The 19,165-nt window shown below is 45.0% G+C and overlaps 1 protein-coding gene across 2 annotated transcripts; it reads left to right on the top strand.

Moving 5' to 3' along the window:
- The first annotated feature begins 1,958 nt into the window (after window positions 1–1,958).
- Window positions 1,959–18,681, top strand: GPR162 (G protein-coupled receptor 162). Of its 2 annotated transcripts, XM_063128961.1 has the most exons (5): window positions 1,959–3,258; window positions 7,528–7,717; window positions 11,247–11,398; window positions 13,064–13,144; window positions 17,731–18,681. In XM_063128961.1, the coding sequence occupies exons 1-5, from the start codon at window positions 2,395–2,397 to the stop codon at window positions 18,268–18,270; spliced, it is 1,827 nt and encodes a 608-aa protein (XP_062985031.1). In that variant the 5' UTR covers window positions 1,959–2,394; the 3' UTR covers window positions 18,271–18,681. The 2 variants fall into 2 exon arrangements, with proteins under 2 accessions (XP_062985031.1, XP_062985032.1); XM_063128962.1 differs by lacking the exon at window positions 13,064–13,144.
- Window positions 18,682–19,165: the final 484 nt, after the last annotated feature.

Here is a 19,165-nt window from a genome sequence, read left to right as displayed (position 1 = left end):
GAGTCTGCAGTGGGTGATGATTTGGAGGGTAGGAGGGGCAGGGTCCAGTGGGGAATCCAGGACTGCAAGAGCAGCGAAGGGATGTACAGCAAGATGGAGGAGCAGGAGCAGAACCGTGGTGGATGCTCAGGACTTGGAATAGCACATGGGGATTAAGGGTGGGAGAAAGGAAAGACTGTAGCAGCTTGTTTTTCAGGAGATAAGTGAATTGGCAAAGCTGTATCTGGATGACACCAGGCTGGGTAAGGGTGCTGTAAAGTACCTAGGGAGGTTGTGGGCTCTCCCACACTAGAGGCCTTCAAGAAGCAGCTGGACAAGCATCTGTCAGGGATGCTTTAGGGTGGATTCCTGCATTGAGCAGGGGGTTGGACTCGGTGGCCTTGTAGGCCCCTTCCAACTCTGCTATTCTATGATTCTATTCCAGTGCTTGAACAGGAAGTGGCATGAAAAACAAATCCAAGACATTTTGGTGCCCAAGGCAGAACATCCAAATGGCATCCCTTTCTCCACATATATGCTAATTAGCATTGGGCACAATTCCCCAGAAACATTCTCGTGCCTAAGCCCCTTGGCACAGGCTGTGATCCCATTCGTGCCAATGGGGTTTGCACAGGGGAGTGTCCCTGTGAGCTGTATCCTATGGGCCAGAATTTTATCTCTCCCATGCTGCCCCCACCCCCATTAATGCATAAAACGTGCTGCCTGAGGCACTGGCTCGCTTTGCCTCATGGTAGGATGGCCTCTGACAGCAGGGCAGATCAGAGAGGCAGTGTTAGAAGAAAAAGAGGTACAGAAATGCCTAAGACATAGAGAGGAAACTAGGATCACCTTCCTACCCTCAGCTTTAATCTTTCCTGAAATTGTTCTGGCCTGAACTCTCGTAGGCTGCAAAAGAGCAGCCAACAAGTGGGGTGGGGCCGTGTGCCAGGGATTTGGTTTTATGTATTCCATGTAGTTCACAGTTGTGCTGATCCAGTGATGCGGCACAATAGCGTACACACTCCCTTAACTGCCTGTCGTGGGGGTTGGTGAATTGGAATGACTTCCGTGAGTGGGGCGGGAGGGGGGGTGAGGAGGAGGCTGGAAGAGATAGAGCTGTTTTCTTACGTTTTCTTCTTTTTTTTCCCCTCTACAGCAAGAAGGGTTCTCTAAACCCTGAGTTACCAAGAAACTCTGGAAAAAGAATTAATCTTTCATGCAGTTGTTGATTGGCTATCTACAGATTCCAAACCAGAGGCGAAAGTTCTGGGGGATAGTGAGCCCAGGAGCCTGGCAGAAAACCAGAAGAGATGTTAGTCTCCTTAAACGCTGAAGAGCTCACTGGTCAACAGCTCATGTGTTTGGTGACAGAAGCCTAGTTTTGTGCCCTGTGAGAAGCGAACCTTTAATTCTGCTCACAATTCCACCAGCCCAACTCCCCAGAGAACCCTTCATAGCCTTTATTCACAGGAGAGGCAGAGCAGAGTGGGGTTGTTAAGGGAAGGTAACAGTTTTTTGAGATGTAGCAACAGTAAAAGAAGATACTTCCACCTTTATTTTAGTCTGGTTTTCGTTTAGAAATATTATTTTAAACTTACATACCCCGCCCCTCTGCGCCCTTGAGGCAAGCTTTTAAAAAGCTAATTACAATAACAATAATCTAAAATACAAGAATAAAATAAATCAAAACATTACATTAAAAAATAGAAAGCCAGAAGCACAAATATACAACCCCTCCCCCAAAAAAAAACAGCAGCTGAAAAATAGAATCTCTTTCCCCCACAACTATAATTCATTCAAACCAGCAGCAAACGAGTAATTACATAAACTAGCAGACACAACATATACTGACCAAAAGCGCGAAAGAACAGGCCTTAAATTTTCTCCAAAAATCCAGGAGCGATTTATATAGGGCTAACTTCCTCTGGGAAGTTGTTCAATAGCATCAGGCTTACCGCTGTATTGAGATGTAAGTATCCTGGTATCCACTTTTAGACGTTAACTTAACATATAAAAAAAAAAGCAGGACCCTATTAAAAGGCAGGAAGGTTGCTCATAAGAGGGTGCAGAAGTTCAGTTTTCTTTTTGTTCCCCTAGCTTTTGTATGTTCTGTACAAATCCATCTTTTTCCTGGAATAAAATATAATAAAAACATCTAAGAAAACAAACGAGGGGAAAATAAAAAATACAAGGTATGGCTCAAAAGAGTGAAAGTGAAGAAAACAGAGAGTAAAAGCGGGAGGAAGATGGAATGAGGAAGGTAGGGCACTCCTCCTAATGGCAACACCTCACAGGAGCTTCTACATCTCTGTCCTATTTCCTTTTGGAAGTAGATGAGGGAGCAATCACAGGCTCCTCTGTGCATGATCTGTGGCTGTTTCCAAACCCGGAGGAGGAAGCGGCGGCGGCGGCACAATGAATCGTGGGGGAGGCAGCAGCCCCATGGAGGAACCCTCAAAGGCTACCCTGCACAATAATTCACTGTGGTGGCTGGCTTGTGGGCTCCTTGCCCTGCTAGCCAACTCCTGGATAATCTTGAGCATCACAGCCAAGCAACAGAAGCACAAGCCCCTGGAGCTGCTGCTGTGCTTCCTGGCAGGGACACACATCCTTATGGCTGCCGTGCCACTGACTACCTACGCGGTGGTGCAGTTGCGACGCGAATCCTCTGACTATGACTGGAATGAGAGCATTTGCAAGGTCTTTGTCTCTACCTATTATACATTGGCCTTGGCCACGTGCTTCACTGTGGCCTCCTTGTCTTATCACCGTATGTGGATGGTAAGATGGCCTGTCAACTACCGCCTCAGCAATGCCAAGAAGCAGGCCCTGCATGCCGTGATGGGCATCTGGATGGTGTCCTTCATCCTCTCTACATTGCCTTCCATTGGCTGGCACAACAATGGGGAGCGTTACTATGCCAGTGGCTGCCAGTTCATTGTCAGCAAGATAGGTCTGGGTTTTGGTGTATGTTTCAGCTTGCTTCTCCTGGGAGGCATAGTCATGGGCTTGGTGTGTGTGGGCATCACTTTCTACCAGACTTTGTGGGCACACCGAAGGCACCACAGATGCCACCACCAGAGAACAGAAGACGCCTCCTCTTGTCCTTCTTCAGCTCACAACACCTTCAATGTGCCAGCCATTGTGGTAGAGGATGTCCGAGGCAAACGACGGTCGTCTCTGGATGGATCTGAATCTGCCAAGACCTCCATGCAGATGACCAACCTCATCAGCGCCATTGTTTTCCTCTATGATACACTGACTGGGGTGCCCATTTTGGTAAGAAATACCTCCTCCTCCTCTTCCTCCATCATTATCCTAGAACAGGGGTGGCCAGTCCTGTAGGATCTACTTTGTGTTTTCGGTGCTAGAATCTCAAGATCCATCAACCCAACAGTTTCATGTAAATGTTAAATAACATAGGGGAAAACAGGCTGTAGGGCAGGTGGTGGTGGTTAGGAGAGTGGACAGGGCTTGGATAGAAGCTGGTAGACTGGATGGCGGCGGTCTGGCAGTGGTTCCTCACCCCTGATGTATATACACGGTTCTTGTGTGCCACCATTGTTTCTGATCAAACACTATTTTCAGGGGCTTGAAGCACTACAGAAATGGACAAAAACTGTTTACCAAGAAAGCATGCACAATCACAAGCAATAGTGCATCTAGCATACAATCTTTAAGATTCTGAACAAACCTCTTACCTATTTCTAGCTTCAGATTGCATTGGCATGCTTCTCTGGATAGCCTCTAAAGGGCATAATCTTTATCTTGACTTCTGAATTCCTGTTAAGAGTGGCAGATCAAAATCACTTCAAGAAAGTAATGTGCAAAAGTGTGTATGCACACACACACAGAGGCATGCACACTTACACACACTCATAGAGCTGTGAGATGAAGATTTTTTTCTGAAATATGGACCTTTGATATTCTGAAATAAAGTATTTCAAAATAACAGGTATTTGGCAACCCAAGAGCCTAGTGGATTAAATCTTGGGTACCTAAACCATTTTTTCCACCTGTTCAGCTTCTTTAAGCTTTGATGTCTATCTCTTTTGGCACTCCTTGACAATTAATTTACATGGTTCAATGACTATGCACATGTCACACACAATCATGCACATGCTGTCCCCTGGCCCAGCTACTGGATCCAGTGTACCAAGCAGTTACCATGTGCCATAGTTATATTTCAAAAGGATCTGTTTTTATTCACTGGCAAACTACATTATGTATATGGTGGAATGACCTGTTCTGTACATATCGCAGAGGACATTGGGGGACGCAGTGGGAGACAATTATGGTGAGAGATCCTGCAAGGTTCTTGTCCATGGTAGGCCGTTCACCTGGCATTGGATGGATGCTTTGACCACCACTGTGTCCCCAAGTGTAGCACTTCCCCTTTCCCTGTAGGAGTGGATGGGAGAAGCATTGTCTGAGAGAAGGAAAAGACATGCGCTTGGGGGAGGATGCTAAACTTACTCAGTGATCCCAGTCTTAAAGGCAAGAGGCAGTTATGGCCCCCTCTGAACTGAGTTCCAGCGTGCAGCCCATTTACTTTGTCCCATAGAACTTCATGGAAGCATTGAGGTTCACTTATTGACGTTGCCCAGCCCAGCCTCCTCATGTGTACAGCCTCATTGTGAATTTGATTTTTGGGGGGTTGGATTATGATTGAATCTAAGGGATTGACTTATTTGTGTTATACACCAGGAGTGTGCAGAGGGTAGTTCGGAAGCTACTGGCAGATCTCTGGGTGATTTATGGTAGATCTCCAAGAGTTTCTGACTCCCAATCGTTTTACAGTGGTCCTAACAATAAGGCTTCCTTCATGCTAAACTAGGCTGCTAAAACGAAGGAGTGGGTTTTTGTGGGAGAGAACTGTGAGCTCTGTTCTGGTACAAAAAGACATCCTGTTTCTTAATTCTAAGTCTTTTAAGAATTCTAATTCAGACTCTCCCCTCCCCACTTATTTTCACCTGACTCCAGTTAGAGGAGTAAATACCAAGTTGATCCTGCAAGTTTGAAGTCTGTCCAGCCTTGCAATACACAAACATAGGATCATAGAATAGTAGAGTTGGAAGGGGCCTACAAGGCCATCCAGTCCAACCCCTTTCTCAATGCAGGAATCCACCCTAAAGCATCCCTGACAGATGGCTGTCCAGCTGCCTCTTGAAGGCCTCTAGTGTGGGAGAGCCCACAACCTCCCTAGGTAACTGGTTCCATTGTCGTACTGCTCTAACAGTCAGGAAGTTTTTCCTGATGTCCAGCTGGAATCTGGCTTCCTTTAACTTGAGCCCGTTATTCTGTGTCCTGCACTCTGGGAGGATCGAGAAGAGATCCTGGCCCTCCTCTGTGTGACAACCTTTTAAGTATTTGAAGAGTGCTATCATGTCTCCCCTCAATCTTCTCTTCTCCAGGCTAAACATGCCCAGTTGTTTCAGTCTCTCTTCACAGGGCTTTGTTTCCAGACCCCTGATCATCCTGGTTGCCCTCCTCTGAACACGCTCCAGCTTGTCTGCGTCCTTCTTGAATTGTGGAGCCCAGAACTGGACACAATACTCTAGATGAGGCCTAACCAGGGCCGAATAGAGAGGAACCAGTACCTCACATGATTTGGAAGCTATACTATTAATGCAGCCCCAAATAGCATTGGCCTTTCTTGCAGCCACATCGCACTGTTGGCTCATATTCAGCTTGCGATCTACAACAATTCCAAGATCCTTCTCGTTTTTAGTATTGCTGAGCCAAGTATCCCCCATCTTGTAACTGTGCATTTGGTTTCTATTTCCTAGATGTAGAACTTGGCATTTATCCCTATTAAATTTCATTCTGTTTTCAGCCCAGCACTCCAGCTTATCAAGATCACTTTGAAGTTTGTTTCTGTCTTCCAGGGTATTAGCTATCCCACCCAATTTTGTGTCATCTGCATATTTGATAAGCGTTCCCTGCACCTCCTTGTCCAAATCATTATCCACATATCCGCGCACACATACACACACAATGCAGTAATACTGTCAACATGAGAAGTTGTCGTTTTAATGCAGCGTGCCTAAATCATGGTAGAAAATCAGGTTCTCAATGTTTGTCCCCAAATGGCCTTCATTGTCACTTTTCCAGAAATTCTAACATGCATTAAGAAAGGAGCGTGGAGAATCATTCCATTTCTATAGCTTCAGGGCTTTTCCGCACAATCTTTCACACAATGCTCTTTCAGGTCCCTTTTGAGTGAATATAGATCAGAATAATTCTCTACCCAGTATTCTGATGGCAGGGGGGAATCTGTAAGGTATGGCTATGGATGTGGGTGGCAAGGAGAGAATTGTCCCTTTCAATAAAGCTACCTGGAAAGCTTGTCAGTTTCAACCACAGATCACATTGCAGATGGGGTGTTAAGTCCTCCTAGATGTGCACTCCAGCAAAGGAGAGCGGAAGCGCAAAGCTGGCCAGTAATGATTCATACCAGAAAATGTTAGCAAACTGTGGAGCATTACTCAGGGGGTCACATCTTTAGCATTTAAAATACGTCTGCAGTGGTCTAGTGCAGCAGCAGTGTGTACAGACAGCAATGATTTAAGAACAGAAACAACTTGCCAATAAAAAGAGGCTTTAAAAGAAAGTCACGGCGCTCTGTGGGCATTTTGCTTTTGAGGCACCGGTGATCCTGTGACGGTCACACGGGCACGATTTGGGGCTTGCAGCCCTTTGTGCATGCACTTGCAGCGCTTGTGGCTACAATGGACTCAACAGCTGAATTGCTGTTTAACTGCTGGGAAAATGCAATATCTTGAATCTGGCACAACAAATTACAACTACACATTTATTTCATGGGGAAAATAGTTGCAGGGAAAAGGCCCTAACTCCAGTTGCAATTGTGGGTGGGCTATGGAGCGTTCCAATACGGCAATGGCGTTTCGCTTGTGCCTTTCCTGCTGAACCATTGCTCTTTACATGTCTTCAACAGTTATCAGCATTAGTAAACCAAATGGAAAAAAAATGCTTTAGTGTGTGTTTGCAATGAATTAGGTTGTGTTATTCTTACTACAAGCAGAAGCTTCGCTTCTGCAAGCCAGCTTGATTGCGTGACATACACAATTTCAGCTTCTGCTCATGGTGAACTAGTCAGATGACCTGTTTATTATGAGCAGGGGCTACTGCCACAGCACAGGATAAAGTATCTGTCTTATGTCCTGTTCCCTGTAGAGAGGGCAAAAACAAACAAACGGAAACCCACCCTCCAAGAGTGTTTTTCTGTCCGTGACAGTGCTTGGACTGGAAACAAAGCAATTCGTTTTCAGAGATTTGAAAGTAGTTTGAGGACGGCTTCATTTCCCATGATGTATACATGTATTTATTTTGTCTCACTGCTGCCACTCATCAAACAGGTCTGACAAGGTTTTGAAAGAGCATACAACTTGCAAAACCCCTTTATCAACTGGGTGAACGTAAATATGTTTGACAATCCATCTTTCAGTTCTCCGAAACTGCACAGAGACCCTGATTGTGCTGTGTTACTCACACCGTCTTCACCTGCTTTGTCTCCCCTCTTTTTAGGTGGTGAGCTTCTTCAGCCTGCGCTATGACACTGCTCCCACCTGGATGGTGCTGGCTGTGCTTTGGTGCTCCATGGTGCAGACCCTGCTACTGCCATCCTTCATCTGGTCCTGCGAACGTTACCGGGCTGACGTCCGTACTGTGTGGGAACAATGTGTGGCAATAATGTCAGAGGAGGATGGAGATGATGGTGAGGCCCTCCAACCCCACGTTCCCTCAGGGCTGGGGATCCTCAGGCTCCTCTGGAGTTCCCTAGATGGCCCCACCCCCTTTCCCCTAAGTCCCACCCTTTTCCTGCAAACACTGATCATTTCTTTCTTTATTTCATTTTTATACCACCCAATAGCCAAAGCTCTCTTGGGCAGATCACAAAAGTTAAAACCATCAGACACGAATCAAAGTATAAAATAAAAAACAATATAAAACAAAACAGTATAAAAGCGCAATAAAAATACTATATAAAAGCACAACCAGGGTAAAACCGAGCAGCGATAAAGAGAGTTATACAGATTTAAAATACTGATTTAAAACAGCAAGGTTAAAAGACTATGATAAACTGTTAAAATACCTTGTGTCGAAAAAACGTAGGTATGAGGCGAACCTCTCTAGGGACCTCATTCCATAGCCGGGGTGCCACAGCAGAGAAGGCCCTATTCCTGGTAGCCCCCTGCCTCACTTCCTTCGGCAGGGGCTCACGGAGAAGGACCCCTGTGGATGATCTTAGGGTCTGGACAGGTACATATGGGAGGAGGCGTTCCTTCAGATAGCCTGGCCCCAAGCCGTTTAGGTCTTTGAATGTTCATACCAGCACTTTGAATCGGGCCCAGACCTGGACTGGCAGCCAATGAAGCTGGAAAAGGACTGGCGTGATGTGGTCTCGCTTGCCAGTCCCTGTTAGTAACCGTGCTGCCCTGTTTTGTACCCGCTGAAGTTTCTGGACCGTTTTCAAAGGCAGCCCCACATATAACGCATCGCAGTAATCCAAACGAGAGGTTATCAGAGCATGGATAACTGTAGCTAGGCTTCTCAGCTTTTGGTGACTTCTCAGCTTTTGTGTAGTTTTGCCCCACTCTAAAAGGCTGAAATGGCTCTCTTAATTTATTTATTATTTATTAATTAATTACATTTATTAATTAATTACAATAGCCGGAGCTCTCTGGGCGATTCACAAAAATTAAAACCATTCAAAGTATAAAACAACAGTATAAAACCATAATATAAAATAAAATATAAAAGCTCAACCAGATAAAAACAGCAGCAATGCAAAATTACAAAATTAAGCCTCCGTTATTGGCACTAAGCGCGTTAAGCTACAACGTGCTTACTGTTTTGGCCCCACCCCTTTGCCTCTGGCCACACCCACCCCTGGAATGCGGCCCCCAAGAGCTTTTCCAAAATTGAATCCAGCCCTCAGGCTGAAAGAAGCCCCCCACCCCTGCTGTAGAATGTGTATAAAAGAGGAGGCACCAAACTGTGGAACGGGTGGAAAAGTCACCAGCCTTGAAACAAGAACAATAGTTAAACTTTTGGGGATGTGGGATAGCATCTGGAATTAGACTCAAACTAGATCTGAGATACAGATTCATGCTCGGATCTTCAGATAAACATGGGCAGCAGGGTGTGTGAATCAGGTTATGGCTGTGGTGCTGGGAGAGGGGGGGTTAATTCTTTCCCTCTGCGCCATTTTCCCAAATTCAGTCACCCCTGAAGTTGCTATTTACCACACATAGACATTCCATATCCTCCCCCCCACTGTATTTATCTTGAAAAACAACAACACGACATCACATCTCAAAAAGCCCTTCTGATATCACATCTAGTTTTAACCCTTAGCTAAATTAACATTCAATCATGGTGATAGTATATTTATTATATTTTTATACCACCCAATAGCCGAAGCTCTCTGGGCGGTTCACAAAAATTAAAACCATAATAAAACAACCAACAGTCTAAAAACACAAATACAAAATACCGTATAAAAAGCACAATCAGGATAAAACCACGCAGCAAAATTGATGTAAGATTAAAATACAGAGTTATAACAGTAACATTTAAATTTAAGTTAAAATTAAGTGTTAAAATACTGAGAGAATAAAAAGGTCTTCAGCTGGCAATGAAAAGAGTACAGTGTAGGCGCCAGGCGGACCTCTCTGGAGAGCTCGTTCCATAGCCGGGGTGCCACAGCGGAGAAAGCCCTCCTCCTGGTAGCCACCTAGTAGCAATTCAAGCAGCATAAAATATTAAAAGCAACAAGCAGGTTAAATACCACCAAAACCAGTAGGCAGATGAAACTACATATCTAGGCAAAGAAAATCTGGTACTTATGGGCGTCTTCTTTTGGCAGTTTTTCTGCAGAAGCCCCATGGAAATAAACTGAGTTTTGCAAGAGCACATCTGAGTTTTAGGGTTCCCGTTTCTTTCAATCAGGCTTGCACAGAAGAATGTCCCAGAGAGTTGTGCTCTATGTTTACAGGGGCAACGCAGGTGGTAGCATTGGAGAGAAAGGCTGGATTCCTTTAAGGCTGGAGACAGGCACACGGCGTCCTAATTTCTGCACTTGCTAACAAACCTGTGCTAAGAGACAATTTAAAAAAGCCAGCTGCCTTGCAAGTGGCATTCCTAGCTTTCAAAAATATATTAAAACATGTTACTGAAATGAAATAATAGGTTAACTGATTGGAATATATCAGCCAATCTCTCAAAAGAACACCCAGGAGAGAACGGCTGTGAATGTGCCTTCATTATCTAATATTAAATTAAAGGAGAAGCCCATTTAAGATTCTAACAGCAGGCATAGATGTGAGCCGGGTTTCACACTTTTCATCACAGCTAGTGAAATGCTGGATCAGACATCAGTTTTGCACCTACCCTCATACACCTACCCTTGTTTGTTAAAGCAGCACATAGATATATTTGTTTACGCCTCCATTTGTTTATACCTTACCAAAAAACCACCACACACAAAACATCAACAAAAGACAGTTGTAATCCTGTTGGATTGTGTGTGTGGACTGAAGATGTCACGGTGCTATCCTGGCTCTTCCTCCATTCACACTGACCACACTGTAAACATGAAGAATAGAGTTTTCAGAGCTCACTTTCTAATAGAGAAAACTGCACATTTGGACTGTATGTGAGGACACTTTCAAGATGCCTTCCACTGTTCTAAAAATATTCCGTCTGTCCCATTTCCTCTTCCATAAAGACACAATCATGGGGTCAGACAAAATCCAATGCACCAGTTTTGCCCATTGCCATACCCCTAGACAACCTACCCAGTGGTTGTAGAATCCCTGCCCCAAAACTGCCTAGTAGTGCCTTTAAAACACCACGAAATGGGACGTCCGATCCACACAACCACTTTGGCATGGTCAAATCTGTGTGGTTGCGCTTGTGGTGTTACTTGTGCATACAAGTGAATAGGTCATAGCATTCACTGTAAAAGTATAGATTACAAGCAAGCCTGCATTGTTGGAAATTTGATGTGCAGGACCAGCTCAGGACAGTGTTGCAGCAATCGGTGCCGAGTTGTGGTGAACTGCTCAGGAAAATCATCCCAAATAAACATGGTAACCACCTAAAAGCACAAGAGTCCAGATGCTATCATGCCAGTATGGTTGTGCAGGTCTGTCCTCTGTCTGTGTGGGGAGGGTGGCCTGGAGAGAGAGAGAGAGAAATGGGGTGGGGGAAGGCATTGTTAACTCTCCGTCCTCCTCTAGATGGCACTGGTGATGATTATGGCGATGGGAGGATCTGCAAGGTGCGATTCGATGCCAATGGTGCTGCAGCTATGAAACGGGATCCCAGGGACGCTAAGCTGCTGCCGGTGCATCACATGCTGTTGCCCCATGACAGGGTGCACTACCTGCAGGTAAGCTGTCTGTGCTTGGGAAGTACCCTCCGAGAGGGCTTCGTCACTGGTCTGAAACAGTTCCTGGTCGTGCCGATCAACATTTGAAGCATATGAATTCATATGTACAAACATACGATGCTGCCTTATTTATACCGAATCAGGCTCACTAGCCCAGGCAGAAGTCTTTCCCAGGCCTGCTCCCTGAGATTCCTGAGACTAGAGCTGCCAGGGGTCTGAACTTGGGATCCTCTGCATGTGAAGCATGTGCTCTACCACTAAGTTATGCCCCCTCCCCAAAGGGAGAATTTAGGACTTGCGCAAGGAGAAAGGGTAAATCCAAACTAGATGTTTTGGGGACATGGACCACCAGTTGGTTTCCTCCCAACATCTCCTCTTTAATGTCTAGTGAAAGAAGATGCATAATCTGACATCATTGTACATTGTAGGGAGATGCATTGAAGCACAAGGCTTGTTTCAGACTCCAATTCAGAAAATGGCTTGATTAGAACCGGACCAAACTGGAGGCTGCCCAATTTGATTTCGGCCCCGAACTTGAAGCAAAACTTAGAAATCAATGTTTCATGCCTCCCATTGACTATCATAGGAAATCCTCAAACAGCCATAGAATTTTGCTCTTTGACAGAATGGGATGAAATGTGCAGGTTTCGTAGATCCTGATGAGGGAATGAAGCCTGCCAAATTTCACACAGAATGGTCAGTGGGTTTTCTGTAGATTTTTTAAAACAACAACAACACTGCTATTAACTTCATTTTATTGGCTGCCATCACACCAGTCGTTTCATTCATTTTGCTCCTGGATTCTTTGCAGGATTATGATTGGCTCCTTTACATGGGAGGACTCGTGCTTTGATTCTGGGAATTCATTTGTCTGCAAGTTCCATATGTTTCATTATACAGCTGCTAGATGGTGGTGCCATATAGCGCAACTCCATAATTACACACAGCCAATATATCAGATTAACACGCCTTGCCACATTATCTCTAATCTTTTAAAAAGCAGGATAAAGGTCAAAATGTGCAGGAGATGTCCTGGAAGTTGATAACATCATGTAAAGGACTCATAAACTTCCATGAATGACCAGTCATAAGCATGGAATAAAAGCCTTGTGTAGAAATGCTCATTACTGGCAAAAATTCGCAGGCATTGTTGCTTCTTCTGAGGGAATCCTGACTGCCAAGTTTCCAATGAACTGTTGAGCTCTCTCTATAATTCCACAGCAATACCAGTCTTGCAAAGGGAGAATTAACAAGTTTTAGGTTGTATTTTTCGAGCCAGGAGCCACACAAAGGCAACATACTTCGATGGTTTACTACTTCTGGACTTGAGCCAGGAGCCATTCAAAAGAGCCGCACAAAAGCAACTTTCTTTTAGGGGAAAGGGAAGATGATTAATTGCCTATGTAAGCTCTAAACAACGAAGAAGACCCACAGCACAGTTGTACAGGATGCTAGGATCAGAGTTCAAATAGTTTAAGGAGCACTGGAAGAAAGAAAGACTGATTTGCAAATGGGCCATGCAAGCATAACATACTTCAAAGGTTTTGCTACTAGACAAAAGCCATGCAAATGCAATGAACTTTGGAAGTTTTACTAATAGATAGGAGTCACACAAAGAAAACGTACTTGGAATATTTTGTTTTTTATTGTTTTTGTTACTTGAAGGTGCAGCAAGGAAGGTGGGGAGAACCCCGCAGGCATACCACAGCCAGGACAGGAGCCACGCAAAGGCAACGTACTTGGAAGGTTTACTAGTTGTTTTGTTTTCATCATTTTTGTTACTTAAAAGTGCAGCAAGGAACGGGGAGTGAACACAGGTGTACTACAGCCAGTAAAGGAGCCATGGAAAGGCAGGATGATTGGGAGATTAAGTGAACTGCTATGTTATCAAAGTGACCAACAGGTAGTAACATAAAATAACAAGACAGGACTACTAGAGGCCTAACACTTAGAATTACAACGCTACACCATATCTAAGTGATGTGGTGTAGCGGTGGAAAGTAGTTGTGGCACAGTCAGGAAGCATTGATTGAAACAACAACGCTACCTGGGTTGCAAAAGATGATATGCCAACTCTGGCTAGACTGGTTGCACCAAGAGAGCAGGCAGAAGCTGGCAGGTGGTGGTGGCTGGAAGACTCGGGGAGTGATGAGATGGGGCAGTGATGGAAGAGGCAGCAAGCAGAGCACAGGAAGCTGAGGGCAACAGTTGTACGAGACTCACAATTCCTCCCACAAAGCACAGTGATTGGAGACCCCTGGTAAATCATGCCAGTCAGTCACTCAGCTCTCTTGCCCGCTTTCCTACATCCTGGCTGTTTTCAGGGGAACTAAATTTAAAAAGGGGGTGTTTTTTGCAGACTGTTCATCTTTCTAAATTCCCAAATCGTACAAGGCTTCATGTGAGTTTGCGTTAAGTTCTGGTCACTTCAGAGGCAAGCCCAGTTCCCCTTGGAAAGCCCCCAAACCAATCTGAAACAGCCTGATTTGGCCCGGAATTCAGCTGAATCCGATGCACATCCCTAGTGCTCTGTATTTCCCTGTTCCTGCTTCACTTCATTTGCTGCTGGCACACATCTTCTTTCATTAGAGGTTATTAGAGAAACACAGGAAAGGGATATGCATTTGCACTAGCCATGATAACTCACTTGGACCTAAATGAATGCATGCCCCAATTGCATTTGACACTTTTGCACAATAGCTGACTAGAGATTTTAACTCTCTTTGTTCGAAGTCCAATGCTTTAACTAATGCATAGCAATGGCTCTCAGGTCCAACACTGGTTTCTGTACTTGATGACATATTCTGCAACATGCTGCAGGCATGCAGGTGCTTTAGACCAAATGGGAATACAGGCCATTGCTAGACCTACCTGATAATCCGGTGGTGAGGAGGGGCCAGCCCACACTAGAAGTAGTGCGGACTGTCGCTCGAATCCACGTCAGACATGGTGGGCTGCAGGAAATCCGTGTCGCATCCGCCATTTTGTTTGTAGTGTTAAAGGGCCAGGTGTGCAGGAGCGACCAGTGGCAAAGGTAAGTTTTTTTTTTTAAAAAAAAATCATTCTCCCCGCTTCCCCCCCCCCCGGCTCTGATCTCCCTGCCCCCTCCCAGCTCCGATCTCCCTGCCCTGCCCTGATGGCCGCAGCGCTCCTGTAGAGCGCTGCGCCCTGTCCGCCACTTTTCCCGGCTACTCGCGAGTAATTGCGGTAGCCAGGAAAAGCGGCGGACCAGTCTACACACTCGTGGTCTCGGGCTCAGCCCAAGACCACGGGAAATACCGGGCTACAACTGTAGCCAAATACCCCGGGGCAAGGGAGGGTTACCCCTGCCTGACCCCGGGATCCCCTGTGCGTCATCTGGACGCACAGGGGCGAGCCCGGTGTTCACCCCGGGCTAAACCCTGGTCTAGCAACGGCCACAGTTGTGTGTACATTAAGTCATACTACCATTGTCAACCCAGTTTTCTAAGCTGAGCAAAAGAATAGTTTTGTTGGTTTAATAAACACATATTAATTTCTAACAAAACTAACAGATCAAGAGTGAAGTGTAGCACACATATTTTAATTTATTAGAGTTGAGCTTTCATGGGTTACATCCCACTTCATCAGAGGCTATAAGTGGAACAGATATAGCCTCTGATGAAGTGGGCTGTAACCCACGAAAGCTCTTGCTAATTTATTAAAATATCTGAACAACTAAAACAGTTAGTTTATGTGTATGCTGCACTTCAGTCTTGAATTTGCAAACACTAGGCTAAGAGAGTTATACTACCATATTAAAAATAACAGTGTATCCCCAATTTGATGTCAAACTCCCATCTGTGCAATTATGGACTTTTCTTCAACTATCATTTGAGGGGGGGGAGTATAATAAATCTACAGCTGTTTTTCCTTCATACTCTGCAGTCCAATTTGCACATTTCTTGCAGGAATATTGCACAGTATTCCTGCAAGCAGCTAATTGAACAATATGCCATTCTCATATTAGTGTGTGTGTGTATGTGTGTGCATATACACACACACTGTGAATACCATTACTGCTGGGCAAACTGCAAAGGTAGCTTGAGTTGGCCATAAAAAAATTCAAAAATCCATATTAGTGTAATACCTAGGGTGACCATATGAAAAGGAGGACAGGGCTCCTGTATCTTTAACACTTGCATAAAAAGGGGAATTTCAGCAGGTGTCGTTTGTATATATGGAGAACCTTGTGAAATTCCCTCTTTGTCATAACAGTTAAAGCTGCAGGAGCTGTACTAGAGTGACTAGATTTAAAAGAGGGCAGGGTACCTGCAGCTTTCACTGTGGTGATGAAGAGGGAATTGCACCAGGTGCTGCATGCATACCAATGACACCTGCTGAAATTCCCTTTTCAATACAACTGTTAAAGATACAGGAGCCCTGTCCTCCTTTCCATAGGGTCACCCTACTTAGATAGCCATGATCAGATATCCATTCTTGGCATTATTGTTTTTTAGAAGCAGCCACTAAAGCAGGGTGGGGTAAAGTGAGAATGGGGAATGGGATAAAATTTGCAGAGTTGAGGGTGGGCGAAATTCACTCTTTCCCCCTTCCCTTGGTCATGCAGGCAGGCCATAGCGCTTGCTCTAGAACAAATCTAGAGCCTTAAGCTGGGCTCAACGATAGGGTGACCCTATGAAAAGGAGGACAGGGCTCCTGTATCTTTAACAGTTGCATAGAAACGGGAATGTCCGCAGGTGTCATTTCTATGCGTGCAGCACCTGGTGAATTTCCCTCTTCATCACAACAGTTGAAGCGGCAGGAGCTATGCTGTGACCAGATTTAAAAGAGGGCAGAGCACCTGCAGCTTTAACTGTGGTGATGAAGAGTGAATTTCACCAGGTTCCCCATATATACAGATGACACCTGATGAAATTTCCTTTCCAATACAACTGTTAAAAATACAGGAGCCCTGTCCTCCTTTTCATAGGGTCACCCTAGTAATACCTCTATTAGGCCAACCAAAAGATCACAAAAATGTGCCAGCTGTTCAGAGATCCAGACCAAGCAAGATGTTACAGAAAGCATGTTGTGGGTGGGGCAGGGGTTGGAGGTGACTTGATGTTGAAGTCACAGTGCCTGCATGATCACATCTGGAGATAGAATGGGAAGGAAGAGTTTGGAGACATTCAAATAAGGCTCTGGCAGGTGATGTGGTGGATTCAGATTTCACCATATGGGTGCTGGGAGCAGGGGGGAAGGTGAGTGTTACCAAATATGCTGCCCATCTAGACACATGTACAAACCTCTGCACATTCTCATGAGACATGCATTCACTAAAGGAACTTTTTTTGACATTAGCAACAGAGCATCAGTGGCTAAGAAGGCAGTCCCTAGTCAAAAATCCATACCCACCCAAGATCTGGGGGTAACTTAGGGTGACCCTATGAAAAGGAGGACAGGGCTCCTGTATCTTTAAGTTGCATAGAAAAGGGAATTTCAGCAGGTGTCATTTGTATATATGGGGATTCCCTCTTCATCACAACAGTTAAAGCTGCAGGAGCTATTCTAGAGTGACCAGATTTAAAAGAGGGCAGGGCACCTGCAGCTTTAACTGTGGTGATGAAGAGGAAATTTCACCAGGTTCCCCATATATACAAATGACACCTGCTGAAATTCCCTTTTCATTACAACTGTTAAAGATACAGGAGCCCTGTCCTCCTTTTCATAGGGTCACCCTAGGTAACTTCACTTGGCATGTTTATTGAGTACAACATTTGTACTCATTTTCAATTGTATGATGTTCAGCCTAGTCTTGTGTGCATAACAGAACTGCTGAGCCTATTGCCTTTGCCTGTATTTTCTCACCTTGCAAAGGCTGGGTGTGAATGCATTTAGTCTACTGTTTTCTAGTTAAGGGTTAATCATCTAGTTAATCATCTCAAACCGAGATGATTTTGAATGCTCTATGGAGTTTAAAAAAAAACACCAATAGAAGCCAAATTAGGTAGCTTTACCAACTAGTTGGAGGTGATAAATCCTCAGAGAATAAAGTTCCAGCTTCAGGTGGAATAAAATCCTCTTCCATCACTGTAGAGTCCTACTGTTAAGGGGCTAAATTCAATATATCAGACAGTAATGTTAATAGCATTAGCACTTAGTTAAAATTATTCAATAAGTTTACTAACTTTACACACTTTACATTATGTACCTCTGGCTATGGGTCATCTTACACTTGTTATGTAAATGTGGGAGAGGAACTTGTAGTACATTGGCCAGTTTTCGCTTTCATTTATTCTCATAAACCTTAATGTGGCAAACAATCCACTTTCTACTAGCACTCTCTTTCTCTCCACCTTCTTTCCTTTTAGGTCCCTATTTCTCGGAGGATGTCCCATGATGAAACCAACATCTTCTCCTCCCACCGCTCTAGTCCTTCCTTCCTTCACAAGTGGTCCTCATCTGATGACATCCGGATAGCCGTCCCCCACAAAGCTGGAGGAGCCTCTGGCTTTCTGCCTCCTGAATTCCGTAACTACCATCATCGTCGACGGCCTCCTGAAGATGAGTTCACCACACTTCGTCAGTTTCTGGAAGCTGGACTGGCCTCCCAGGGAACTGGACTGGGCTCTAACGCTTGCTTCTTCCGTGATGAGATCACCACCTTCATTGATGAAACCCCGGTGCCCTCTCCACTCAGCAGTCCACGCCACTCACGCCTTGCATTCACAGTGCAGCGTGAGAGGCGCCACTCCCTTAGTGGGGCTGAGCAGGAAGAAGGCCCTAGCAGGGATCGACGGTGTTCACTGACTGGTGGCAAAACCCTATACCTCTTCAGTGGAGAACAGGAGCCCTGCAAATGGACCATGGCAGCTCATGAGGCACAGACCTTCCAGGAGCTCAGCCTATGAGATGGCACTGAAGCATTTGCTGTTCTCTGGATTTTAAAGTAAAACTTTACATGTTTCCCCAATCCCAGGACCCAAGGGATAATTTAGGTCCTCATGTTTCTCACCATGTTGGCAGGGAGGGGGAATGGTGTCCATTGTGGGTCCTGATGTGGTGGGCAGGAAAGAAGTGCGTGTAGGGGGAAGGAGGCATGGCATTGTTGGAGGGAGCCACAGCGCCCTGCTCTCAGATGACAAATATGACCACAGACCACCACAGTCCATCAAGGGCACTTTTAGTCAGCTCCATTCCTTTGGTAGCAGTTAGTGCCACCCATCCTGCCCTTCCTTAGTTCAATCTATTATGAGAAACCCTCATTGGTTGCCAAGTGTGGGAAAGAAAGGTATTAAAGAAAATCTATATTTGGAGTGTCACATGTGTCTGGCTTTTTCTTTTCTTTTTTAATGTGTTAATTATGGTTTTATGCCATAGAAGTGATTCAGGTTGCAATCTTATACATACTTGGGTGTAAGCGCCACTGAAAACAATGGGGCATATTCGAAATGTATAGGATTAGTATTTAGTATGTGTAGGATTAGCTGCCAGTAGTATTTAATGAGCCTTAGAGCCAAGTGGGAAAGGAGAATGTAAGGATCAGCCATGGCTAATCCTACCTATCAATACAGTGCACTAGATGCTAACCCTATTCAGAATGCGTCACATACATTATTACCTCAGTCATCCTTACCACAGACCTGTTAAGGTAGGCCAGTATTATCCACATATTACAAATGAGGGGAATGATGGAAGATACCTAAAAGAGGTTTTCAAGGGGCAAAGTGGAAAGTATCCACCACTAGCCCAAGGAATGCCAACATGAACTGAGCTAGTGTCAGAAAGCGGCAGGAAGGGCACTAC

The sequence above is a fragment of the Elgaria multicarinata genome, chromosome 6 (assembly GCF_023053635.1).
Source record: "Elgaria multicarinata webbii isolate HBS135686 ecotype San Diego chromosome 6, rElgMul1.1.pri, whole genome shotgun sequence".
Taxonomy (NCBI): Eukaryota; Metazoa; Chordata; class Lepidosauria; order Squamata; family Anguidae; genus Elgaria; species Elgaria multicarinata.
Note: the sequence above shows the minus strand (reverse complement) of the source record. Positions and strands in the feature narration are given on the sequence as shown.

Excerpts from the sequence above, each read along its gene's own strand:
- GPR162 (XM_063128961.1), top strand. The coding sequence starts at position 2,395 with ATGAATCGTGGGGGAGGCAGCAGCCCCATGGAGGAACCCTCAAAGGCT. Across the intron at positions 7,718-11,246 it reads AGAGGAGGATGGAGATGATG|ATGGCACTGGTGATGATTAT; the intron begins GTGAGGCCCTCC and ends GTCCTCCTCTAG. Across the intron at positions 11,399-13,063 it reads ACAGGGTGCACTACCTGCAG|GTGCAGCAAGGAAGGTGGGG; the intron begins GTAAGCTGTCTG and ends TGTTACTTGAAG.